Source organism: Nyctereutes procyonoides, unplaced genomic scaffold (genome assembly GCF_905146905.1).
Source record: "Nyctereutes procyonoides isolate TBG_1078 unplaced genomic scaffold, NYPRO_anot_genome, whole genome shotgun sequence".
NCBI lineage: Eukaryota > Metazoa > Chordata > Mammalia > Carnivora > Canidae > Nyctereutes > Nyctereutes procyonoides.
The window spans coordinates 5,941,729-5,955,455 of NW_026575131.1; the positions used below are offsets into that span (position 1 = coordinate 5,941,729).

The window sequence follows — 13,727 nt, forward strand, 5'->3', positions numbered from 1 at the left end:
CCTCTTTATGATTCTGCATTTTTCTTTTTTCTAGATTAATACGAAAGAGGTTCAAACTATATTTTTCATTTTTTGTTTTGTCTTGGATAGCTTTTTTCCATCTGCACATACAGATTACTTCATTTATCACATAGACATTAGTATTTAATTCCCTATTAGGTATTTGGTCTTCCCCCAGTTTTTCAAGGATATGAACCGTGCTATAATGAAGATGCTTGTACATGTAGCTTTTCTCTTTTTTAAGTTTTTATTTAAATTCCAGTTTTTATTTAACTTACAGTGTAATATTAGTTTCAGGTGTACAATTTAGTAGTTCAACATGTATATACATCACGCGGTACTCAAGACAATAAGTATACTCCTTACTCCCCATCACCTATTTCACCCATCCCCCTGCCACCTGTCCTCTGGTGACACTCAATCACTTTGTTCTCTGTAGTTAAGAGTCTCTGTCTTGGTTTGCACCCTACCCTTTTTTTCCTCTATATTTGTTTGTATATATCATTATACACTTGCCTTATACTTCTGTAGGTTAAATTCATAGAGTGCAATTGAATTACTAGGTCAGTCTTTAAATTTTCTCATCTATAAGGTGGGGATGTAAGTCTTACCTAGAGTGTTTTTCTCTAAGGATTATTTTGGATAATATGAGTGGGTTGTATGCAGTATATACTTCCTCATAATATTAGGCACATACTAAATGGTAGGTACTATTAATAAGACAAAGTAAGTTTCTAAGGGAAGAAGGTATGAGAAGGATGGGATTTCCTGTCAATCTTACCATTTTCTAAAGAAGGAGAATAAACCTCACTTCTGCATGATTACTGACTCCCAGTCAATACCAGGGTATGGTTTGTCCTGACTGTACAGTATCTGACTTTATCATCATTGTGTGACTGCTGTGGACTTCTATTGCAGTTTTCTTGTTCCCCACTTAAAACATTTGATTATTTTTTGGCTAGGTGACTGTCTCTGCTTACTCCTGTTTATAAGTTCATTTTTGTACCAAAACTGAACTGTGAATGTTATGGAAAACTCGTGGACTTTAAATTTAAATATACATAGAATCTGGTTATTTTATGTATGTATATTTAAATATACATAGAATCTGGTTATTACGTATTTTACGTATTTTGAGTTCTTGGACAAGTGTGATTTCTCTGTGCCTTATTTGTATAAAGGGTGGGTGGAGGATGGGATTTAAACTCTAGTTATACACATTAAATGAGATCATTTATATATCAAGTTGTTTAATACACATCCTAGAAATAATTTATTTACCTTCCTTTAAAGCAGAAAATTGTGGCTTACAGTTCTTTTTTTCTTTTAATTTCACTTCTCATCGTACTTAACATGTTACTCATACCCAAGGGTAGTCACTTGCACTTAATATACAGTAACTAAAGAAGAAGAGAAATGTAATTTTAAAAATATTAGACTAGAAGTCAGGAGACCTGGGCCCATGTTCCAGGTTGGCTTTTAAATGGTAGTATAACCCTTGATGAATCTTGATTTCTAGTCCCTATTTTGCTCATTTTTGAGTTGTCTATGAAATATTTTTATAGAAATATATGAATATAGAAGTTTTCTGACTTAAGCAGAGAATGTCACTTAAGAGAAAGTCCACATACTACTATTTTCTAATTATATATTATGTCGTTGAATTGGTTGCTTTTGTTCTAGATTTAAGTTTTTTTTCTTTTTTTGAACAGGTTTAAGTGTTGTGTAAGCTGCATCAATGGAGCACATACAGGGGGCCTGGAAGACGATCAGCAATGGTTTTGGATTCAAAGACACAGTGTTTGATGGCCCCAGCTGCATCTCCCCTACAATAGTTCAGCCGTTTGGCTTTCAGCGCCGGGCGTCAGATGATGGCAAACTTACGGACTCGTCTAAGACAAGCAACACTATCCGTGTTTTCTTGCCAAACAAGCAAAGAACAGTGGTACGTAAACATTCCTCTCAGAAAATTTTGCTGTCCATCTGCCTATAAAAAACATTTTGGATAATTTTATTCACCTTGTAGATGGGCAAAATCTTCACTGTCATTTAGGTCTTTATTAATTGGATTTCCAGTTGCAGATTTTATTGCTTTATATTGCGGTATTCCTTTCACACTCCCAATTTTCGTCTCACTCCTTGGCCTTTTATTATTATTCCTGCTTGGAAGTCATCTTATCTGCCACTTCATTCAAACAATTTGTACATTTTTATGAGGGTTTTCTTGATTTTTCTTTTGAAAAGCTCCCTTAAACCTTTCCAGCTAATTTTATGTATGTATGTATTATGGATATTAAAATGCCCACTAAATTTTTTTTGATGTTATAGTCAAGTATACAGAAGAAAATAAAATTACCTAGAAAAAATGTTGGTAAATTTTGTAGGCCCCAGGCAAAGCTGGAGTGGAGGTAGCTTAGAAAGTACAGCACCTTAGAAACTGCCACTTGGTTTTCTGACACAGAATCCCAACTTTTCCAAGAAATTACTGCTCAAAATAGTTTCTTACTATCCCAGTGGAAAAAAACTCACCTGGTTAAAACAGGAAAGTAAAGTTGTGCTAACTTTGTTTGGTGGGACATTTCAGAAAACCTTAGTTCAAAACTTTCATGCCTCCTCCTTTCCAGCCCCTATTTGAGTAAAATCAGCGTATTGTGTTTTTTTCTTTGTACCTGGATGAGACAAAGTTCTGAGGTTGGGAAGTCCAGTCCAGAATTTTTTCTTTGTTTCTGACAGTTCCACTCTCTCCCCAGTTTACTTAATAAAATCCTTTGTACTGCTTTTTTGAACTTCAGGACCCTGCCAGTTGTAGTGTTGTACAGTCATGTGCATTTTGAACTGAAGGCAAACATAAGAGGTATTTAAAGTTTGAGTACATTTATTTTTGTTTCCCTTCCTAAAAAAAAGTTTAATGGCAAAATAAACAGTAATCTCCTTATTTCAACAGTGGCCTTTCATTTGCAAGGTGATTTTGCCTATTGTTACTCATTAATTTTCTTTCTAACCTTAAATGGAGCCCAGATGGGAAGTGTGAATGTAACGGGAAGCTGAAGGCAGGCTGAAGACCACAGGAAGTTAGTGTACCTGTCTCTGATTCTTTACTACCACGTTGCCTAGAAGAATGAAAAACTTTGTTTGGCATAATGATTATGTGTATGGACCTCTAATACACCCAGACCCCAATTTAAATCCCTGTATTGCCTTCTATTAGCTGTATCATCTAGACAAGTTACATAATATTTGAGCCTCTTTTTGCTGACCTTCATGAAATGAGGCTCATGCTAACTAAGTACAGTAGCTAATTTATAAGTAAAATGGTAGCTATGATTATTTGAGTTTTTTCTACATCTGTGTAGCCTTCGACAGCTTTCAGCACAGCTGGTAGTTTGGAACCAGTGATTTAGAGGCTTGACTCCTCTTAACAGCTTGTGAGAAGGCTCTAGCAGAGAAAGTTAGTTGCTCCTATTCCTTTGATCAGAGATGGACCATTGCTCTCTGGAAGAATCATATTCTTTCAGCAGGCATCCATCTTTAGGGAAGCATAGGAGGTAGGAGTCCTTTGCTGGCCAGCAGGTTGAGTTAGTATTTTCTAATCATCCTCAGGTTGCTTCACTGCTTGGAACCCAGAATGACTCATAATCACTTAGTGGGTTCCAGAAATTAGTCAGATTTAACTGATTTCAACATGTGTCCACGGAGAGTTGTAGAGAGGAAAGTGACCAAAAGGATACGTATATTATTTAAATAGTTGTAGATGTATAATTGGTAGTTAATTGAAAAAATTTGTCATTTATTTTGTACATATGTGTACAAATATGTACACTGCCTACTTATTGGATGGGTGCTTAGACCACAGCTGAGGACCATTAATGACCATTAGAATCACCTGACACAGGTTAAAATATAGATTCTTGGGCTTCATTCAAAATCAGGTGAAGCAGAATCCTTGGGTGTATTGGAGTGGGGAGGCTGGGAATCTATATTTTCATAAGCTCCTTGGATGATTCTAATGCCAACCGCATTTGTGAACCCCACTGAATTAGAGGATATTTATTTAAAGAACTGTCTAACTCTTAGAGTCTGTGACTTTTTTTTATTTTGTACAGATTTTATGTATTTATTCATGAGAGACACACAGTGAGGGGCAGAGACACAGGCAGAGGGAGAAGTAGGCTTCTTGCAGGGAGCCTGATTTGGGACTCCATCCCTGGACTGGGATCACGCTGTGAGCCAAAGGCAGACACTCAACCACTGAGCCACCTGGGCGTCCTTAGAGTCTGTGACTTTTAATGAAGATTAATGATATAACACAGCACTATAGTTTTCAAGGCCCTGTTGCACAGTATTTGATGCAAGTAATGATTTGGTTAGTGTGTATGTATTCCTTTTCATTGTCCTCATTCTTGATGTCTTGTCTTCATAGTTCAGATTCATATATCTCACTTAGTTTTGTTTCTGAAAAGCAAGAAGTTAATGGATCTGAGAGTATAACTGCTTCAAGAAATCTAAAATAAAGTTGCCATGGAACATTTTAAATACTTCAGACTTTTAAAATGGATCCAAACATACACTCACCTCCTGGATTGGCCACTGTCAGCTGTCACACTTTCACTGAACACAGGAACTCTACTGTGGGCAATTCACAAGCCCTGCAAATCTGTATTCTGTTCTCCTACTGGCCGTACTGACTCTAGTTGCCTCACTTTTAATTAACTTTATTGCCTTTGAAAACAAAATGTATGAGGGGCTCCTGGGTGGTTGAGTTGGTTGAGAGGCCGACTCTTGATTTTGGCTCAGGTCAAAATGATGTTGATGTTGTGGGATCGAGTCCTGTGTTGGGCTCTGTGCAAGGTGTGGAGCCTGCTTGGGATTTTCTTTCTCCCTCTTCCTTTTCCCCTCCCTTTCCAACCCCCCCCCCCTTTTGCGTGCTCTCTCTCTCTCCAAAAAATAAAAGAAAAACAAAATGGGGCTTTTATAAAAACTTTTAAAGTCTTAGTCGAAATTTTATATAGCTGCTATTATTAGCACCCTGACTACTCACACTTACACTGGATCTCTGAGTACCTGCTTAGCTTTTGAAGATTGGGTATGGGAGAGTGTGGAAGGACATACACTGAGGCTACCTGGAATGATGTGCACATTTATTTAAATTAGTAGTGTGTTCTTGTAGCAGGGCAGAAGCTCTGTTTCCTCTCCTTGCTTGCCCTTACAGTTGTGAAGTGTGTATGAAATGGAATTTTGGTCAGGAAGATAAACCATCTTGTTGCAAACAGGTTGAAATACAAGTTTTCATCAGAAAAACTCTTGTTTGCTTATAGATTGGTTTATTTTCCTTTCTGGTGGATGTTCATGCTTGCATGTACATTTCAGCAAGTTTTTTTTTTTTTAAAAGAGATTTTATTTATTTATTTATTCATGAGAGACACACACACAGAGGCAGAAACATAGGCAGAGGGAGAAGCAGGCTCCCCTCAGGGAGCCCGATGTGGAACTTGATCTGAGCTGAAAGCAGAGCTTAATCGCTGAGCCATCCAGGTGTCCCTCAGCGAATTAAAATAGAGTTGTGTGAAGGGAAGTTTGATCATTTTATCTCTCTCAGCCACTCTTTTGATGTTAATAGCTAGAGATATATCTTTTCAGACTCACACAACATATATAAACATATATGGGTTTCCTGCCCTTTGAATAATCTCTTTGTATTATTCTGAAAAATATTTTTCCATAATTAACATATGGGCACCCCTCCCTCTAGGTCATTGTAAATAATATAGTAGTGACATACACACATATTCTAGGCTTTATCCAAGCATTTACCTATTATTGGACATTCCAGCTATTTTCTGTGTGCATATATATTTACCATTACAAATAATGCTGTCATAAATCTGCATATATCCTTATAGACTGGTGCATTTATTTCTTTGCTCACCAAGGGATGTGCAGCTGTTGTTGGTTCTAAAGGTGGTCTTTTGTTTGTAGGTCAATGTGCGAAATGGAATGAGTTTGCATGATTGCCTTATGAAAGCACTCAAGGTGAGAGGCCTGCAGCCAGAGTGCTGTGCTGTGTTCAGACTTCTCCATGAACATAAAGGGTAAGAACTTAAAAGTCAGCTCTTTTTTCCTACAAGTAAGGAAGCTGATGACTTCAAATAATAATAATTCTTTTTTTAAAAAGTATACTAGTTTCCTATAGAATATTATGTATTTATATTCCCTTGTGCATAGACAACTCAGAAAATTAAAATATTAAGAACTTGAAATTATTGTTTAAACATCGCATTGAGAAAAAGAATACATATTAGGTGTTGATAATATTCCATAAATGGAAGCAGTAGTGTCAGGTAATGTGTTTTCTTGAGAGTAAAAATTTTTCTGTTTCCTGGAATGCAATGGACAGAACGGGTACTCAGAAAGGGTTTGCATTATTATTTATAGTTAAAGAATCTTATCCTCGAGAGTAACTCTTATATAATTCATTTATTTAAAAGTTTTTACCTAAGTTATCTCTCCATTCATTGTGGGGCCTTGATCTCAGGACCTTGAGATCAAGAGTTGCATGCTTTTCTTACTGAACCAGCCACGCGTACCTCATTCATTCATTTATTTATTATATGGTTAATGCTTACTGAGTCCCTGCAATTTGGCAGACATAGGACTAAAAGATGCAGGAGAATTTCTGCTTCAAGGAAGATCCATAGTTAATCTTATTTCTAATGGTGGTGGCAAGATAGAAGCATCCCATCAAAGGCTAGGAGCAATATTCCATAGCTTCTATTATCCATTATTATCCCCCTGAATTTGGGGGGAGTAATCTCTTGGAAAATGCTAGTTTCTTCTTTCTTCTTGGAAAATGCTAGTTCTGCTATTGATCTCCAGCTTGCATTTTTTTCTGTTTCAAGGAGTTCTCCAGTTTGAGGGAATAGTCTAGGAAATGAGTCAACTCAAAGGGACCAATTTAGATTTAGCTATACTATTCCCTCCATCTTAGGAAGCAGTTTGTTGAAGTGTAGATCTTTGAAGCAGCAGATGTCAGCATTATCTGGGTTTAGGCCCCAGGTTGGTCCCAAGCTTATCTCTAGTGCCTATTAATGACTAGAGGGATTCTGGGACAGTGAGGGGCTGTCCACTCTCATCTAAGGCCACACTGGTGTAGAGCTGCCTTAGCTTTTCTCTTAGACAGATGGAACCTGAAGACTGATGGAAACACAGGGCTGCCCCTCTCTCTCTTCATTAGGGCAAAACATGATCTTGGAGTCCTTGTATAGGGAATTATATTAAGGAATGAGTTATTTGCTATGGATAACCAAAAAAATGGCTGGAATAGGCTTCTGGTAGGCAAAGGGAGAAGTTTGAATGAGTATGTGTGTGTTCTCTCCCTACCTGAGGATATTCTTCATTCAGGAAGTGGGCCTGATGAATTAACTACATAAGACATTTTTTTGAAGCTAATTTTTAATTCATTGTATCTTTTTCTATGTTGTTTAGGCACAGATTGCTAGGTTGAAGTCTATTGAAGAGTAAATATTGCTATTACAGCAGTATTTATACCCCACGTTAGGATTTTAGAATTTTTATAGGATTTCAGTGTCACAAAGCCCAACTTACTGCATATTTACTTTATCATGAGATTGTTATTGTTCATCTTTTTATACTTTTTTTAAGAGAAAAAGAGTATGACACATCATACCAAAATCAAGAGTCAAGACACATAATGGACTGAGCCACTTAGGCGCCCCATTATAGTTCATTATTTTAAAAGAAACTTTATTCCGAGAGCATAAGCTTTGAAGTCCACCTGAGCTGGGTTCCAGCCTTTACACTCACTGTATGGTCTTGAGCAAGTTATTTTCTTAGGGTCCCTGTTCTCTCATTTTTAAATAAGATGGGGATCATCGTACTTTGTAGGTTTGTCATATGAATTAAATAAGATAGTGTTGTATGGGATTTTTATGTTTATGTAGTATGAGGTAAATGGTAGCCATCGTTACTATTGGCCTTGAACTCTTACCTTGTTTAAACATTTCCTTTTTATTTTACGTTAAAAAAAAAAAATCCCCTTCAGTAAGAAAGCACGCTTAGATTGGAATACTGATGCCGCTTCGTTGATTGGAGAAGAACTTCAAGTAGATTTCCTGGATCATGTTCCCCTTACAACACACAACTTTGTAAGTAGCAGAGCTCTTTTTGTGGCATGTTGGACGCTTTGGCTGATATAGTAGCACTTTCTTGGGGGTACTAGGCATATGTATTGTTGGATTGTTTAAAGCTGTCATTATGCCATTGTTTACAGTGAGACAATTTAGGTTTAATTAGGCGTGAATTTTACAAATGACAGACATAAACTAACTACCTTCCTTCCTTCCTCTTTATTTATTTATTTATTTATTTATTTATTTATTTATTTATTTATTTATTTATTTATTTATTTTATTTTATTTTTTACAATTCTTCACGTAAGACCTCTTGGAAACCAAGAAGGAAATTACTTTGTCTTTTGTAGTCTTCCCTTTTTTTCAACAGAATTTATACCTGTGTTCCTATTCCAGGCTCGGAAGACCTTCCTGAAGCTTGCCTTCTGTGACATCTGTCAGAAGTTCCTGCTAAATGGATTTCGTTGTCAGACTTGTGGCTACAAATTTCATGAGCACTGTAGCACCAAAGTACCTACTATGTGTGTGGACTGGAGTAATATCAGACAACTCTTGTAAGGCACCATTCTTATTTCAAGGAATATAAGTAGTATAAACTCTTTTGAAGGTGATTATTGTATATTTGGCTGACAAGTGTGGGTTTTAGACTTACTAAATGAATTATCGTGAACTGGCAACCATCAACTTTAGAAACATGACAGTTCTGAAACTAATGAGTTTTAGTGTGGTATCACTTCTAAAACAAGCAGGTAGGACTGTTACCAAATAGAGATTGACTACTGTGATTCAATAAGCAAAGAACAAAAGGATATGAAAACCAAGACTTTTGGCTTTTCTCTCTCAGTATCATCTATTAGATTGTTAGTAGACACTACTCTTTACTTTGTTGAATATGTTAAACAGACCTTTGTTATTGAGAAGGAGCAGAAAGCATAGTTGGTGCTATTTTCTTCACCTCAAATTGGAGAAAACATTGGTTTTAAAGTGATATAAATGTAAAACCTCAAAAGATACTTGCTTTTAGTAAGGTTTAAATTGAAAAAACATGTTCCAAATTGCCTTTTAAGGACTGTTAATGGGGGTATGAAAAGTCAGTTTTATCTCTTTTTGAGAGTACTAGAAAAAGGAGTGTTGTCATTAAATTGCAGTGGGAACGCCTTTTCTGCTTTCATGTTGTCACATTGCTTTTGTTCCTCTGACCTAAGTGGCACAAACTAGGAGTTAGCAGGTATGAGTGAGAATCTCAGCCTTACCATTAATAAACTGTAACCACCACTAAGCCTCAGTCCACCTATCTGGAGAAAAAGAGTATTACCTTCCTTGCAGGGTTCCCTTGAGGATTAACTGAGGTAGCTAACCCGTGGAATTTCTGAGCAAGTGCTCATGTCATGGAAAAAAGATGCCTGTTGATGCTAATATCATTTTTCCTCTTATTTATGATGTTTGGTTCTGAATGACACTTATTTTCCATATTCAGTCTTTTCATCGTGTGTTTCCAAGAAAGAATATTTCCAGAAAAGTTCAATGTGATTTACGTTATCATGTGCCCTATAGTAGTATTGTTAAAACACATTATTTGATATAACTGGATATTGGCCCAGTACTTTTTAGAAATGCTCACTGGATCCTCCTATATGTTCATTGGCAGGTCAGTGTTGTTAACATTTTGTACTCATTCAAACCCAGATATTTGGGTAGTCTAAAATGGCTGAGGAAAATGCGACTAGAAAATGTTCACTTTGAGTAACTGTTAGCAAAAGTTGCAAAGGCAAGCCAGTCTGACTCTAAAATTACTGTAATTCTAATAAACCTGCCTTCCTCTGATTTCATGTAGATTGTTTCCAAATTCTACTATTGGTGATAGTGGGGTCCCAGCACTGCCTTCTTTGACAATGCGTCGGATGCGAGAGTCGGTTTCCCGGATGCCTGTTAGGTAATTTTTTTGGTTACAGCTTTTCTTTGGAAAAAACTACGTTGGGGTGGGTGGGACTGAAAGTCTGAATCCAAAAGACCAGAGTGCCTTTGTATCCCCTTCTCTCCCCTTGTGAGCCCCTCATTACTTCTCTGGAACTTAATATTGGTGCTATAGCAAAATGTGGTCCTATAGCCTTTACGTTCTGGAAAGTGACTCTGACTGCAGTTTTCTTCTGTTATCATAGCCTGTCCTTTAGTAGCTCATCCCATTTTAAAACCTTCAGATTTTGCCTCCTTCAGAATGGTAGCAAATTGCACGTCAAGGGAAGGGTCCCAAAACTATCTACAGTGATCCAATAAAAATGAAACTTCTGACTGAAATGCTGATCATGGCCTTGCATTGCCAAAACCATGGTATTTAATAGACTGTGATCCCTAAGAAGAGTCTAATTAGATCTTTAATATAAATATCCTTTCTAACGTGCCTGTGAGTTTGTGAGAGACATATTTTCTCTTTTCTCTTTCTTTTCTTTTCTTTTCTTTTCTTTTCTTTTCTTTTCTTTTCTTTTCTTTTCTTTTCTTTTCTTTTTTCTTTCTTTTCTTTCTTTCTTTCTTTCTTTCTTTCTTTCTTTCTTTCTTTTTTTCTTTTCTTTTCTTTTCTTTTCTTTTCTTTTCTTTTCTTTTCTTTTCTTTTCTTTTCTTTTCTTTCTTTTTAAAAGCTTTTATTTATTCATGAGAAAGGGGCAAAGACATGGGCAGAGGGAGAAGCAGGCTCTCTGCAGGGAGCCTGATGTGGGACTTGATTCCAGGACCCTGGAATCACGACCTGAGCCAAAGGCAGACACTCACCACTGAGCCAGCCAGGTGCCCCCATGGCTTTATTCTGTTCTCCACTTTTAAAGTCAGAGCTTTGTTGAGTTCACTTGTCTTATTCAGTGTTACACATGAATTTGGAACCCAGAATAAAATCTACATTTTTGTCAAAATATCTGTCTTTACTGTATTTGAATAACATTTAATAACCTTTTAAAAACTACCATGGAGGGATGCCTGGATGCCTCAGTGGTTGAGGATCTGCCTGTGGCTCAGGGCAGATCCTGGAGTACCAGGATTGAGTTCCATGTTGGGCTCCCTGCATGTAGCCTGCCTCTGCCCCCCCCTCTCTCTCTGTCATTCATATATACATACGTACATAAATAAGTAAATAAGTATCTTAAAAAAGTAACTACCATGGAAATTGCTAAAGGCAGCATATCTTAGAACAAGGACTGGGTATACATTTGTGTAGGACTTATTTTTCTTGATTATTTGAAAAGCAAGTCTGACCAAAAATTGTACATGCTTCTGAAGATTTCATACTAGAAGACAAGCTTCTGAAGGCTTCAACATTCAGTTACCTGAAAAGGCAATTTTTCAAGGCAGTAGAACGATTTCTCATAGAAAAACTAGCATTTTATTCCTTAAATTTGTGTATGGTGCTACTTGAATCTGAACAAAACTCAAAATAATCTGTAGAGTCAATAATGAAAATGTTTTACTCACTGCATGTTCCCAGTGTGGTTGATGGTGGAATGGGGTTGGCTGGAAGAGACCAATGATTATTTCACAGTTGGGCATTAGCATCCTGAAAACTGAAGTCACATTAACTGACTTTGAGAGCCTGTTAAGTAGGGAGATGGTGCATAGTGGCTAAAATGCTGACATTTTTGCAGAGATGCTCAGTAGTCCGTCTTAAATCTAAGACTCTTCCTTCAAGCTCTCTAAATCAGTCTGTAAACTGGGCAGGTGCTAACTAGCTTGGGAGATGGTGGCATGGTTGGCATATATTAACCTGTTCTTCCTAGAGATGGTCTAAAAATTTGGTGTATTCTGTAGAGGGGATTTATTAAAAAGAAGGCATCTTAAAAATGTATTGTTTTCATGTGAATTCCCAGCGGATGTATTATTTCCTTTTCAAAAATTGGCATGCAGGGGCGTTTGGGTGTCTCAGTCGGTTAAGCATCTGCCTTTGGCTCAGGTTGTGATCTCAGGGTCCTGGGATTGAGCCCCACGTTGGGCTCCATGGGGAGTTTGCTTTTCCCTCTGCTCCTCCTCCCACTCTCTTTCTCAATACATAAAATCTTTAAAAAGCAAAACAAAAAATGGCATGCAAAAGCACCTAGATATAAGAAAATTTTAAATGGTGCCTGTTGAAAGAAAGGAACATTTTGTCCAAGGTTTTAGTACAAGTAGAATTTGCCCCTGAGTGTCTTACTGAAGTAAGTAGCTGAAAGACTTTACCAGTGGGGAGGCCAGAGTGTCATTCACGGAGTTTTCTTTCTCCTCATCTAGTTCCCAGCACAGATACTCCACACCCCATGCCTTCACATTCAACTCCTCCAGCCCCTCCTCTGAAGGTTCCCTCTCCCAGAGGCAGAGGTCGACATCCACACCTAATGTCCACATGGTCAGCACCACTCTGCCTGTGGATAGCAGGATGATCGAGGTAATGGGGCCCCTTGCGGGTGGTGAGGAGTATCAATCGGTTATTGAGGTGGGGTTGACTGTTGTGTCAGAGTTTTGGGTTTCAAACCTGATAAAGAATGTAGCTGTACTCTCTCAGGACCCTGGTCTATGTGAATTTATCTTTTAACCACTACTTATGTAGACAGGCTAAAGAATCCAATTGTGAGGTATATATCATTCAAGTGGAAAACTAAGATTTGCTGAAGAAATGTTAACATTTGAACTCATTCTTTCCATTTTAGATTTGAATAGGACTTGAGTGAACTAGTGAATTAGCTATATAAAGAGTAGTTTCATTTTGATGTGGGAAAGAAAATAATAGTTATAGAGAACTGCAAGCTCTGTGAGAGACTCTTTATTTAAAAGGGCGGAGTCATTGGATTACTAAACCGGTTATTTAGGGAGATGTAAAAGTCTCCAAAGCTAGTGTTTTCAAACTGATTTTTCTTTTCTTGGCTTTTTGGTGTGTTCTATTTGTTTGGTTTGCTTTCTAATTCATCTTTAATAACAACTGAATACACTTAAAATACTTCCTTTGTTCTTTATTCTTCTTTATTTCTCATTGCTTTGGACTAGAATAACAGCCTGAATGCTTCTCCCAGGGCGTGGTCCAGACGATTTTGTTTGAGGGGAAGAGTAGGTATTCTTCTTCATGCCTTTGCTTTCTTGTAAATTAACAGGATTGCTAAGACTGTCAGACAGTAGCCTATCAAAATTGAAACAGTCACTAAGTTAAATTTTATATTTCTTGCCAAACTTGTTTTCCTGTTTCTTTTTTGACAATAGAGTATATAGGAGTTTTTTTTTTTTTTTTTTTTTAATACTGTATGTGGGATTGCTGATAGGTGAAATGAGTTTCTCGACATTTTGAGGCCAAGTGCATTAAAATAAAAAAAAATTAATTCCAGCTAAAGACTAATGCTAGATTTATTTAGTTGATGCTCAGAGCATCACTATTGTATTTATACCTCATTTAGAAACCAGGTGTGTCCATTTGGTTGATATGCCCTGAAAAATCTTTTGCTAAAAGCATATCAGAGACCAGTCTGTTCTCTCTGCATTATGAATTGTTCCTTGAAAAACCTCAGGGACACCTGCCACTTTGAGTACAACTGTACCTAACTCAGACCTTGAATTACTTTCCATATGCTTGTCCTACAG

General features: G+C 37.1%; 1 protein-coding gene across 2 annotated transcripts in view; it reads left to right on the forward strand.

Annotated features, from left to right (window-relative positions):
* The window catches only part of RAF1 (Raf-1 proto-oncogene, serine/threonine kinase), a 77,145-nt gene that overhangs the window by 46,731 nt on the left and 16,687 nt on the right, over positions 1 to 13,727 (forward strand). The window contains exons 2-7 of one of the 2 annotated variants that reach the window (XM_055344944.1): positions 1,713 to 1,945; positions 5,977 to 6,089; positions 8,060 to 8,162; positions 8,544 to 8,701; positions 9,982 to 10,080; positions 12,393 to 12,546. In XM_055344944.1, coding sequence (XP_055200919.1) covers positions 1,739 to 1,945; positions 5,977 to 6,089; positions 8,060 to 8,162; positions 8,544 to 8,701; positions 9,982 to 10,080; positions 12,393 to 12,546 — 834 coding nt within the window. In that variant the 5' untranslated portion in view covers positions 1,713 to 1,738. Of the gene's footprint in view, positions 1 to 1,712; positions 1,946 to 5,976; positions 6,090 to 8,059; positions 8,163 to 8,543; positions 8,702 to 9,981; positions 10,081 to 12,392; positions 12,547 to 13,727 lie in introns of those variants that run through there. The other variant, XM_055344945.1, reaches the window with a different exon arrangement.